The 13,486-nt window shown below is 36.8% G+C and overlaps 1 protein-coding gene across 6 annotated transcripts in view; it reads left to right on the plus strand.

Moving 5' to 3' along the window:
* Positions 1 to 13,486, plus strand: part of SUPT20H (SPT20 homolog, SAGA complex component) — a 63,085-nt gene that overhangs the window by 5,946 nt on the left and 43,653 nt on the right. For 4 of the 6 annotated variants that reach the window (XM_058165846.1, XM_058165848.1, XM_058165850.1 and 1 more), the window contains exons 4-13: positions 515 to 573; positions 651 to 717; positions 1,748 to 1,877; positions 3,652 to 3,755; positions 5,377 to 5,493; positions 5,598 to 5,651; positions 8,956 to 9,095; positions 9,893 to 10,049; positions 10,140 to 10,196; positions 10,855 to 10,926. In XM_058165846.1, coding sequence (XP_058021829.1) covers positions 515 to 573; positions 651 to 717; positions 1,748 to 1,877; positions 3,652 to 3,755; positions 5,377 to 5,493; positions 5,598 to 5,651; positions 8,956 to 9,095; positions 9,893 to 10,049; positions 10,140 to 10,196; positions 10,855 to 10,926 — 957 coding nt within the window. The remainder of the gene's footprint in view (positions 1 to 514; positions 574 to 650; positions 718 to 1,747; positions 1,878 to 3,651; positions 3,756 to 5,376; positions 5,494 to 5,597; positions 5,652 to 8,955; positions 9,096 to 9,892; positions 10,050 to 10,139; positions 10,197 to 10,854; positions 10,927 to 13,486) is intronic. The other 2 variants (XM_058165847.1, XM_058165851.1) reach the window with 1 other exon arrangement.

The raw sequence follows: 13,486 nt of genomic DNA on the forward strand, positions 1-13,486 counted from the left end.
AGGCCACTATTGAAGCATCCTGGTCTTCCATAACACCTCAGCAGTGCCACAGGCTGATAGCATCCATGCCACGCCGTATTGAGGCAGTAATTGATGCAAAAGGGGCCCAAACCAAGTACTGAGTACATATGCATGCTTATACTTTTCAGAGGTCTGATATTGTTCTATGTACAATCCTTGTTTTATTGATTTCATGTAATAATCTAATTTTCTGAGATTGTGAATTTGGGGTTTTCATGAGCTGTCAGCCATAATCATCAAAATTATGACAATTCAAGGCTTGAAGTATCTCACTTTGCATGTAATGAGTCTATCTCATATATTAGTTTCACCTTTTAAGTTGCATTACTGAAATAAATGAACTTTTGCACGATATTCTAATTTTTTGAGTTTCACCTGTATTTGACAATAAGTGAATTGTGTTCCACAATTATATAAATGTTTGAAATTACCTGTGCATTTGTGCATTGCTAATAGGTTTTTAATGTATTAACATTCATACACTTTTTTTCAGTATATCATTGAAAGTGCTCGCCAGCGGCCTCCAAAACGGAAGTATTTATCTAGTGGGAGGTAAGAAATATTTAGTGCATTTTTCTTACTTTAACAGATGGAAATATTTACTCAAGAGCTTTTTTTTCTAATTCCAGAAAATCAGTATTTCAAAAATTATATGAGTTGTATCTAGAAGAATGTGACAAGGAGCCTGAAATAAAGGTAAGCGAAATATCATTGTCAAGTGTCTATTTTATGTTTTTCATAATGGACCAGGAAAGATTAGTTGCACTATTCTGTTTATAGATTGTAGTAGCATTAAAAACATCCAGTGAGATATCAGCATGGTTGGTTTATCTTATGAAGAATTTCTACCCTTGAATGTCCATTCTGGAGATATCAGGAATTGGAGAAAGAGCAACCACTTTCTGAATATAAAATATGGGAGTATTAGTATCTGAATATAAAATATGGGAGTATTAGTATCTAAACGTGGAGACGGATGTATCATACTGTTTTCAGGCACCTCTTACAGAGGATTAGAATTTCCTATTCTACCAAAGTGCCAGTGATCATGTCATATTCAGCTGGTGATTATCAGTTTTTCTGTGCAGGGAACCTTAAACAAATTTTCCCACTTAGTCTTGTTTCAGATTGCTCTGAGCTCCACAGGGGCCATCAACAGTCACATATATAGGAAACAGACAAGATGCTTCTTTGGCTGCTGGATAGCAATGTAATTCTCAGGGCAATTTATATTAATCACAGGAATTAGTCATGACTTGTTTGATTACATTTCCTGACTTATTCCTGCTGGAAATAGCAAGTATCTTAAGTTTGAACAGTATAGTTAACTACTGTATATTGTAAATATAAATTTACATGAAAATAAACATGGGTGTATTATTTTGGAAGAAACAATTATTTTGGAAGAAATGCTATTATTTTGGAAGAAACATTTGCAACTTTTTCACAATAAAGCTGCCTTTACAGTATCTTGTGAACTTGGCTAGTGAGAATAAGTTTTCCTAATCAAATAAATTGCAACCCCGATGCAAGTGGTCCTTGATCAGTCATTAAGTGGACTACTTATATTGGCATGAAAGGTAGAAAATAATAAATAGCTTTTATTTGGGGCAGTGTTTGTGTGGGTTTTGTCATTGAATTGGAACATTTTAAATATAAATATATAGATTGTGCTAATCTAGTTTTGATACCCCTATTTTCATGAATTATTGCCGACATTTTAAAGCAGAAGCTGAGACGAAATGTGAATTTGTTGGAGAAACTAGTCATGCAAGAGACATTGTCATGCCTAGTAGTGAATCTTTATCCAGGAAATGAAGGATATTCCTTGATGCTCAGAGGAAAGAATGGCTCAGGTAAAACAAGCATTGTTGGCTTTTAAATCTTTCTTTGATTTGAATAATGTCTTTTTAAATAAACTGTGCAAGTTGTATTTTGGAGGATTAATTTTATTATTAACAACTACAGTGTAATAAATCTCAAACCTGAATATTTAAAAAAGTACTTAGGAAAATATCTATGTGTGCACAATTAGTGTGCAGAATTATTATGCAACTAAATGAAAAATGAAAATTTGTCCATCTCACTTGTTTATTTGCATCTGTTAAAATGAGAATAATAACTCAATATGTACAAATAAACATTTCTGACATTTCAAAAAAAAAATCAGTGACCAATATAGCCACCCTTTTCAAGATAAGCCTTCCATTCATGGAGTTTGTCAGTTTCTTGATCTGTTGACAGTCAATTTTTTGACAGCAACCACAGCCTTCCTGACACTATTCAGAGAGGTGTACTGTTTTCCTTCACCAAAAATCTCCCATTTAAGAAGGGCCCACAAGTTCTCAATAGGGTTTAGGTCAGGTGAGGAAGGGGGTCATGTCATTATTCTTTCATCTTTAAGGCCTTTACTGGCTAGCCACGTAGTGGATGCATGTGATGAAGTATTGTCCTGCATAAAAGTCATGGTCTTCTTGAAAGATGTAGACTTTTTCCTGTACCACTGCTTAAAGAAAGTGTCTTCTAAAAACTGGCAGTAGGTTTAGGAGTTGATTTTGAGTCCATCTTGAATCTGAAAAGGTCCAACTAGCTCATCTTTCATAATGCCAGCTCATACCAGTACCCCACCTCCACCTTGCTGGTGTCTGAGTTGAAGTGGAGCTCTGTGCCCGTTACTGATCTAGCCATGGGCTCATCCATCTGGTCTGTCAAGATTCGCATCTCATTAGTCCATAAAACTTTTGAAAAATCTGTCTTCAGATATTTCTTGGCCCAGTCTTGCCGTTTTAACTTATGTGTCTTGTTCAGTGGTGGTCGGGTTTCAGCCTTCCTTATCTTGGCCATGTCTCTGAGCACTGAACACCTTGTACTTCTGAGTACTCAGGGTATGTTGCAGTTCTGGAATATGATAGCACTGGAGGATAATGGGTTCCTTCATTTGATTCTTCTCAAATCTTTGGCAGTTAAAGTGTGTCTTTTTTTCTCAACATATTTCTTGCGACCCTGTTGACTATTTGCAACAAAGTGTTTGATGGTTCTGTGATCACATTTCATCTTAGCAATTTCAAGAGTGCTGTGTATCCCTCTAAAACACTTTTACAATTTTCGACTTTTCAGAGTCAGTTAAATCTCTCTTTTGGCCCATTTTTGCCTGAGGAAAAGAAGCTGCTTAACAATTATGCACACCTTGTTATAGGGTGTTGATCTCCTTAGGCCACCCCCTCCCTCATTACACAAATATACATCACCTTATATGCTTATAGCCACTAAGCATTCAATTTTATACAGCTTGAAGGTGGAAAATATGCATAAAAATGATATATGGTCAAAATACTCACTTGCCTAATAATTTTGCACCAATGTAATTGTTTTTAAATTTGCATTTATATCCCGCCCTTCTCCGAAGACTCAGGGCGGCTTACACTATGTTAGCAATAGTCTTCGTCCTATTTGTATATTTATATACAAAGTCAACTTATTGCCCCCAACAATCTGGGTCCTCATTTTGAAGTATTTTGAAGTATTATTATTATCGAAGTATAGTAGGTGGAAGCTTGATTCAAAGCGTATCATTGTTTCTTTTATTATGAGTAATAGATGCTTGCTGAGCTTTATTCTGTTTTAAAACAGATTCAGAAACCATTCGACTTCCATATGAAGAAGGAGAATTACTTGAATATTTGGATGCTGAGGAGCTACCCCCTATTTTAGTTGACCTCCTTGAAAAATCTCAGGTTTGAAAAGAATTTGCACAATTGTTTGTGGATTTTTAATGCTTTTTTGGTGTGATATAATAGCAACCCTACTTATGCATGTATGACAGTCAGTTGGGATATACACAGATACCACTATGTAGGCAGTTTGTAGAATAAAAGTGATAGCTGCTAACAGACAAAATTGAACAGACTAAATCTAGATAAATTGCAACCTCAACAATTGTTCCATGTGGCAAGCCAATTAACAGTTAAACAGGAGAAGAAGATTGCTGTTAGTTGCTATTTTAGACAGTCTGGATTAGCAGTAAAAAGAGAAACATCCCTGACAAACTGTGTGCATATAAAATCTGTATACTGTATCTGAGAGTATGAATGTGTGTATATAAATGGCTAGATAAATATAGACACAGGTGAATTTGTATGCCTCTTTGTAAAATCAATGTAATTGTAAAATGTAATTCATCATTTTATATTCCATATAACCCTAAGGCAAAAAAGGTTACTTAGATTTCTGTAGTTGCTTTAGCGTTAAATATTATTTAAATTGCTGGTAATATTACTAGCAGCATTACACTAACCTACTTATTTTCAGAGACTCATTTTAGAGTTCACATCAAAACACAGCTAAGGCAAACATAATTAACATAATATTTAATTTGACAAGCTATGATTTCTGATTCAGTGAGAAACCATGATTTGAACAATGCTTTGTTTAATGCCTTGGTGAGTATGGTTATGGTTATATAAGTTAATGATAAAACAAAGCAAAACAAAATAGATTGGCAGTGTACTTAGTTTCTTATGTTCCCCTACTTAGTTCATTTTTCTAGGGTATTTCCAAATTAAATATTAGAAAGGAATTTATTTTGAACTATTATTTGTCATATTTTTCAAAGCTCATGTCATAATTTGACCAGAATTGTTCCTTAGTTAGTATATGATTTAGAACTTTGAGATTGTCTAAAAAATTTAAAAGCAAGTATCAGTTTTTATATGACTTGGTGCCATCCTTATTCTTCTGATGTATTGATAGAAGATACATTTAACAATTGATCTTAAGCTGTAATGATCATTTTGGTTCTACTTAAGTATAATCAAACTGTTAAAAATCTCTTTGTATAGAAAAAAAACATTAATAATGACTGTGTAAGGCCGGCCTCTCCCCCTTATTCAAGACAATAAAGACTCTTGAAACTTGGCATTTCTAAAGGAATCTTTTATTGAACGGGGTGATAGCAGGGTGACAAGAAAGCAGGCTCTGAGAGCCCCTCAGGCCATACAGAAACCCCTCTCAACAGTCCAGTGTCGATTCAGCCAATCCGCAGGTGTGAAGATGTTATTGTTCTGGCTGCTCTGAGAAAATGATAAGGGAACTTTCTCAGGGTCATCCTCCACGGGCTTTCGAGTAGTGCAACCCACATGGCCCTCTCTCCCTTTACATTCCCCAAAAGGTGCGGAAAAATGCCAGGGTGCTTAGGCGCCAGGCTAAAGGTTATAAATCGATAAATTGTAGGATACAGGATATATAGGGAAGAAAGTATTAAGTAAAGGAAGTATTTTAAAATCCCCCCTTCCCCTGAAGAATGGCAGATACACGGATTTGACAGACTTTATAATTCTATGTTTAATTTCTAAACAGATTAATATTTTCCATTGTGGGAGTGTCATAACAGAAATACGTGATTATAGACAGTCTGGCAATCTGAAATCTCCAACATATCAAAGCAAACACATTCTTTTGCGCCCAACAATGCAGGTAAACTCTTCATACTTTCAAGAACTGCCATTGCTATAGCTTCAATGAACTTTTATTTATATATTCAGTATTTCATAATAAATGGTTACCCTCTTTTTTCCTAGACCTTGATTTGTGATGTGCATTCCATTACAAGTGACAACCACAAGTGGACACAGGTAAAAACAAAGTTATATAAGTCTTGTGATATTATAGGTTAGTAGTCCAGAAATTTCTGATCTAAGACACATTTTTGGTGTAAGCTGTATTTCTGGTGTAAGATCAGTATTAGCTTATCCAATAAACCACTGAACAAATTATTTTCCAATAGCAAGCCTGTATTTGGACTACGATGGAATGTTCTTCCATAATGAAAACTAGCATATTAGAAAAAATATCCAATTTTTCAAATATCTATGTTGAAAAAATATTTTATTCAAAGGAAATTCATTCAAGTAAAGAATACAAAGGGTATTTTGCAGCCCATAAAGCATTCCGGTTGCACACACTGTAGCATCCCACAGGTATATTGCCATGATTTGCAATGTTTTTGCCAGTTTCTGGTGTTATTTGCCAGTTTCCAGCAAAAAAAAGCCCATTCACAAGAATGGGTTCAGACTTATGACCATGTGATTTGCTTAATGACTGTTGTAAAAATGGTCATAAAATTGGGTTGAGTCATCTGGATGTCTTGATTTACGACCCAAATTCCAATCCCAATTGTGGTCATAAGTTATCGACTACCTATACAATTTAGGTGCAAGTTTAGCATCTTATTCAGAAACCAAAAATAAAAAGTGTGGACTTGGTTCCTAGTTGCAATTGTTTCTTATGGAAGAACATTTAAGTTATAGAATTAGAAATTCTAATTGCACCCACAGTGTTGTGGGTGCTCCAACAGTGAAAATTTTTAAGAAGAGATTGGACAGCTACTTGTCTGAAATTCTATAGGATTTCCTGTTTGGAGTAGATGACCGCCAAGGTGCCTTCCAGCTCTATTCTGATTGGTTGAAGGATTGGAAGAAAACTTAGAAGTCACCTAGTCCATCCCACTTCCCAGGGCAGGGATTTTTGTACCATTCTAAATATGGTTGTCCAATGTTTGCTTACAAATCTCCAATGATGAAGCATCACAATTTCAGAAGGAAGGCTGTCCACTGCTAAATTCCCTCTTATTTTGAGTTTAGATTTCCTTCTCTAAAGTTTCCACCTTGTTAGTTCTTACCCTTATCTTGAGAATAATTGTTAAATAATGTGAAACAAAATCTACCAAACTCAGAAAACTTGTAGCAGCCATTCCACATTCAGGACATACTGTAACTGTAGCAAGCCTGTTTTGATTATTTTTGTTGATAGATAGATAGATAGATAGATAGATAGATAGATAGATAGATAGATAGATAGATAGATAGATAATTGATTAGTCTTAAAACCATAAAAAAAACAAAAATGAAGTACAGAATGTAATTCCAGGGTAAAATTGATTTTTAAAATACAGCAATAAAATACATGTGTGATAAACACAAAAAATCAACATTCAGATAAGTGCATCACCTTTACAGCATGCTCCAATCTGTTCACTATAATGGGTTCTTAATTGCTTTAACTATAAACTTAGCAGTTCTGCTCCCAATCTATAGGTTAGAATCCAGGAGGAACTAGGACAATCTGATTCAAATCCCAGTGGGCTGTTCCTTCAAGTAAGGATATTAAGTATCTAAGCCTAAGAGGGCACATGGTTGACAGTCAAATAAAATATGAGCAATATCCTTGATCGCTGGGGCACCATATGTACACATCCTCTCATGATATGGCAGGTGATAGAAACACCCATATTTGACCTTGATTTTTATTTGCTAATTATAACATTGGGCAAAACTGAGACAGTATCTCATGTGAATTGAAAATATACCTATTTCCCACTCCTTCTAGTTGCATCTTTTACATGCCATATTTTATTCTATTCTGGGAGACCTTTGGTCTCTCAGGATAACATATGGGGAGACAACAACAAAAAAGGCTGCAAGGAGAAAGAAGTAGGAAAGCCATGATCAATAAGTACACTCCCATAGAGTCTCACTTGTTATCTGAACTGATATGATGGATGGCAAGGTTCCAAAGACTTTGTGGGTATCTGTCCAGTTCCCAAGCCAGCAGTTGGGCAGCTTATCCTAGGTTCCCAAGGCTAAAGTCAGTATTTTATATGGTTTCCAAGCCAAAGTCCATAATGTTCATAAAAACTGCCAAATTCCAACTATTGCTTATATATTATTGAATTTACGTACCACATTCTTTAGCATTGCTTCTTGGAATTGATACTGTTGACCTGACGATGTAACTGAAGGCACTGGAAGCATGCAAATAAGATGTGGTTCCCATACAAGGCTTTGGAACCTCGAGGAAGAAACCAAACTACAGGCTTGGGATCCTGAACCAAGAAACCCACCCATGGCTGGTATTGCCTGACTATCAGGTGCGCCCCCTATGGCGATGGGGTTGCTGGGTCAAGTACCTGAATTGGTAGTGACAATGTCACCATGGACCAACGCAATATAATAGTAGTAATGATGTCTATATAAAACAAACAAGATGAAACAATAATAGAATGGATGTGATGCTGCCATAGCAATGTCTTCCACTTTGTCCCTATTTTTAGGGCTTTATACGTCAGCAATGAAACACCAACTCTACTTTTTTAGGGGGGTTGAAACATGCTCTTTCTAATGAGAATGATTTAACAGAGTTTCCAGAAGTTCTTTTTTTGTAAAAGCGGGCTGAAAATACCCTATTTTTGGCATTTTTACAAAAACTGTCAACTTTATACTCAATTTGTGAACTATTGGAAAGCAGTAGGAGAATGAAATTTTATATTTGACAACCTTGTTTTGCTAAGTTATTACGCACAGAGTTTCATGTTTCTCATACCTTTCCTTCCAGAGATATAAGAAGCCAAACTCTACCCCTTTTTTCTGCCACAGTCATTTTCGGCCAACTTTGCTCCCAATTATCTATATGGAGATCACTCATGAGAATGTTTTTATTATTTTGTTTAATAGAGCACAAGTTGTATAAGATGGCCAAATTTTGTTTCTCTCAACAAAATATTGCCGGAGATATTATGTCTCAAAGTTGCTGAAATCTCAGCGTCATACTGGTGAAGGCTGCGGTATGGGGTCATACAAATGACTATATCTCCGCACGTATTGCATTGGCAAACATAACACTTTACCAATGTTCATTGGGGACGTGTGTGCATGTTCACACCAAATTTCATCAAAATCCGTGATGTTCGACCTAGGCACTTTCCTGAAATCTTGACATGAAATGACCCTCTAGCATATTGAAAAAAATGAAACTAATTGTGTCTACATAAGCATTGAAAATGAAATATATTGACCTCAGTGGACTTACTTGTAAAAATGTGCATATAAATGTAGCATTAAGAATGATTGCTCTTTTAGAATCTTCTATCTTGTGTTTTAGGAAGACAAACTTCTATTAGAAAGTCAACTTATACTGGCAACAGCAGAACCTCTGTGTCTAGATCCATCAATTGCTGTTACATGCACAGCAAACCAGCTTTTGTATAATAAGCAAAAAATGAATACTCACCCAATGAAACGGTACTGGAAAATATTCATCATTAGAGAATCTTTGCAAAAATTTGCTTTATGTTATACTGGGAAAGAAATTGATTACATTCAAATTAGATAACTTTTAAAAACTACAATAACCTAGAACACTGAATGCAAATGTATTTTAGGGGGAAAAACTTTGGATGAAGTTCAATTCAATTGTAAATTTATATTAATTAATCAAAGATATTTTTTCTTCTGTTTAGTCGTATCAATTCTTAGAGACTGTCTGGACTAGTCCCTGCAGTTTTCTTGACAAGATTTTTCAGTAGTCACTTGCCATTTCCCCTCTTTCTAGGGCTGAGAGAAAGTGACTGGCCAAAAGAAAGCGATAGCTCATCCAGCTGTCTTTGTGTCTAAGGCAGGGGGTGTCAAACTCACAACATTATCATCATGTGATGTATTGTAACTTTTGCCCCTTCACTAAATTGGGGTAGGCATGGCCAGCGCATGATGTGGGCTGCGAGTTTGACACCCCTGGTTTAAGGCAAGACTAGAACTCACAGTCTCCTGGTTTCTAGCCTGGTGTCTTAACCACTACACAAAAGGAATTGTAAATATAATATATTTACAAATTTAATATATATTTACAAAATTAAATACAAATATGTTTTACAAATTGAAGATATAAGCTAACAATTGACTTAATATCCTTGACTTAAAAGGAATTGCACAGCAGCTTTGCAACTGCATTATTAAATCATGATTTGGTAAATAATGCTTATAAATGCTTGTATAAATATATTCCAGAATTTTCTTTACATTAATCTTGCATTATCTTATAGATGTTTCAAGAGATATTCCAGGCCATCTCTGAATTACCAGCAGGAAATATCTCAAAGTACCATTCCACCACAGTTCAAGCTATTTGATTATTTACAAAAAAGAAAGGAGAGGAGAGGAAGCCAACAGTATGATCTCAAAATTTCTAAAGCTGGAAATGTATGCTTATTTTAAGAAGCTTTTAAAATAATATGTTTGTGAAATGTATTTACCCTGATGACCGTTTATATATGTTTGTCCTTCTTTTAGTGTGTTGATATGTGGAAACAGAACCCCTGCTGTTTGACTGCACCATCTGAAATAGATGTAAGTTTACAGATTTACCAAGCTTTCCTTCTATCATCCAAGCTGGTGGAGGTGTTTCAATGAAATCCTAAACCTGCTTGCTATTTTGTGACAATTTAATTTATTCTAATTAACACATTGCCTAATTATATAGTTATTAAAAAAGATGAATATTTTTTATTTTTAGAAATGAAGGATTCTTTTGATGATATCAATAAATTTATTGTGACAGTTTTTCTGGGAATGTTTTATCCTCCCTATTTCTAAAGATATATGTCATTACAAGTAATTAAAAATACGTAAGCAGCTGGTTACTCCAGGGTAGATGGTCTTTTGGGTTGAAAACAGTGGTGGGTTTCTACCTGTTTTGTGTGAACCGATAGCGGCGGGGGGCTCCACCCACCCATCCAGACATCATCACGGATGCTCTGCGCACATGCGCACTCACAGTTCTGAACTAGTAGCGAAGGTAAGTGAAAACCACTACTGGCTGAAGGGCCCAGCTAGAATAGACTACATGTCTGTCAAGCTCCAGAGGAGATTGAACTGTGTTATTAGATTTCTTTAAATTATCAAAATGATACTATTTTTAAAAAATAACTATGTATTATTTATTAACTTTATATCTTATTCAAATGTTGCTTTTATTCACTTGCACTTTAATTTCTTATTTCTCAAGGTGGAAAAATATGCTAAAGTGGAAAAATCTATCAAACCTGATGACTCACAACCAAGTGTCTGGCCAATTCATGTGAGTAGTAGAAGTAGTAGAGTAGTTCTTGGAGAATTTCCAAGAACTATTTTTTTTTTAAAAAATGGAAATACAATATAATGAGTAATTTGTTCATGATTGCATTTAGGTGACTAAAAAAAATTCTAAAGATCATTTTCAATTATTCATTAAAACAGAAAACTGATCTTGTGAATTCTTCAAGTGTGCAATTTCTTAGCAATAGAATGTAATTATTAGCTGCTGTTGAGTGTGTGAATAAACCAGTTTATTGTGTTCAAAATTCTATTGCCTCTGAACTATAGGTACTGTAGAGTCAAAGAACAGTTGTTCAACAGTGATAATTCTTATCTTTTGTAATTAACAGCTTTATGTTTGAATAAAAAATAATTTTAAAAAAATTTAAAAAGTACAGGTAATCCCCAGGTTATGAGCGTTCCCTTAGCAAACATGCGAAGGTACGTGAGAAGTGCTCCCTAGCATTTATGAACAAGTCCCGAAATTATGAATGTTGCATCACTATGGCAGATGTTCACTCTTACGAATGTTCGCAGAGGCTCTGCAACATTTGCCCTGCTTATTCCCCCTTTCCCACCGGGTCTTCACAAGCATTTGCCTGTGGATACTCACTTACCTTGGAAAGATCTCTTCTCTGTCACATTTCTTTGCCTGTTTCATTGTTTCAGGCTTCTGGTGCATTCTCAGAGAACAGAGGCCTAACGTATCACGAGATCAGTAGTGCGAGATCTTATGCTTACTGATGTTGTGTGTTGTTGCACTTTAGGCCTCTATTCTTGGCGAATTGATGCCTGCAAATAGAGGGAAGGTTTTGGTCCTTCAGACCTTCCCTCTGTTTGCTGTTTCTTTGGAGAAACCTGCAGGAAGATTGCATTCCTGTAGACTTTGGCAGCCCTTTACAAAAAGCCTTTGTTGGCACCAGTGGAGCTTGGAAGGAGTGCCCCCCCCCCCGAAGGTCTGTTCCAACCAGCAAAGGCTTTTTGCAAAGGGATGCTAAAGCCTACAGGGATGCAACCCTCAAGTGCTTTGCCAACAAGAAAGGAGACCTGGAGGGGTGCACATCTCTCTGGGCTTTCTTTTTCATAGCTGAAGGCCACCTCAAGGGCTTCGGAGGCAAGAAAGGAGGCCTGGAAGGGTGCACATGGACCCCTGGGCCTCCTTTTCATTGCTGAAGGCCAACTCAAGAGGTTTGGCAGTGAGAAAGGCATGGAAGGGTGCATGCAGTCCTCCAGGCCCCCTTTCTAGCCACCAAACTGCTTGTGTTGGCCTTCACTGATGAAAAAAGAGGCCCAGAAGGGCATGCGTGCACCTCCGCACCTTCTTTTTCATCGCTGAATGCTTCTTCAAGCCCTTTGCTGATGAAAAAGGAGGGCGCAGGCAAAGAAACAGAAAGGGTGAAGAGGAGACAGATCTTCATAAGGTAAGTGACCCGGTGTGGCAGGATGGAGAGGGAAGCAATTGTGGGACCCCAGGGGAGGGAGAATGAGGTATTTGCGGGTCAGGGGAGGCCTTGGGTGGTCTGAAGTAGGTGGACTGTTCCATTACTAGACACTCCCCCATGGTCTTCCCCACCCTAAGATGCCTCATGTACACTTAACGAGCTGCGCATTCAATTGATGAATGCGTGGGTGAAAGCAGGGAATGATCTCATTCAAAGTATGAGATTCATGCCTACGAGTCCTCAGTTTACAAATGGAATGGGCAGGCTCCTTTACTTTTGTAACTCAAGGACAACCTGTATTTGTAACATAGTTGTTTGTGCAGGTAAGAATATTAATCTTGCTGTCAAGGAAACTCAAGCTTTTGATAAAGTGTGCCATAACATGTGCACTAATCAAACAGGTGGTAAGGAAGTAGGAGAACTCAGACACAAAAGAGGTTATGTAGAAAGTAAACACAGGATCAGTCAAAAAGAACTCAAATGTCTATACCGGGGGTGACAAACTTGATTTCATCGAGGGCTGTATCAGGGTTGTTTTTGACTTTGGGGGTCAGGTGGCCGTGGCCAGGGTGGCCATGGCCAGCTCGGTGTTACTTGTGGTGGCATAAGCGCTCCATTTTTGCTGGCAGAGGCACCACAGGCCGGTCCTTCTGTGTTTCCAGGGTGGCCCTGTGGGCAGATCTAAGCACCCCATGGGCCAGATCCAGCCCATGGGCCTCACATTTGACACCCCTGGTCTATACACCAACGAACAGTATGAAATATAAACAGGGTTAATTAGAAATTCAGGTAAATGAGGGCAGATAAGATATTTTACAGAATATCAGGGATGAAACCCACAAATGGAATATACAGCTAGAGAGATTTAAATTATTTAAAAGAATCATACCAAATAAAAAAGGTGGAGTTGGACTATATATAAGAAATAATTACATCTCTACAGAAATAGATTATAACAATGATGAAAACTGTCTTGAATGCATTTGGGTCAATATAAATGTAGAAAAATGATATTGCCATACTTGTACAGGTAATCCCCGGGTTACGAGTGTTCCCTTAGCGAACATTTGAAGTTACATGATAAGCGCCCCCTAGTGTTTATGAACAAATCCCAAAACTATG

The sequence above is a fragment of the Ahaetulla prasina genome, chromosome 2, assembly GCF_028640845.1.
Source record: "Ahaetulla prasina isolate Xishuangbanna chromosome 2, ASM2864084v1, whole genome shotgun sequence".
NCBI lineage: Eukaryota > Metazoa > Chordata > Lepidosauria > Squamata > Colubridae > Ahaetulla > Ahaetulla prasina.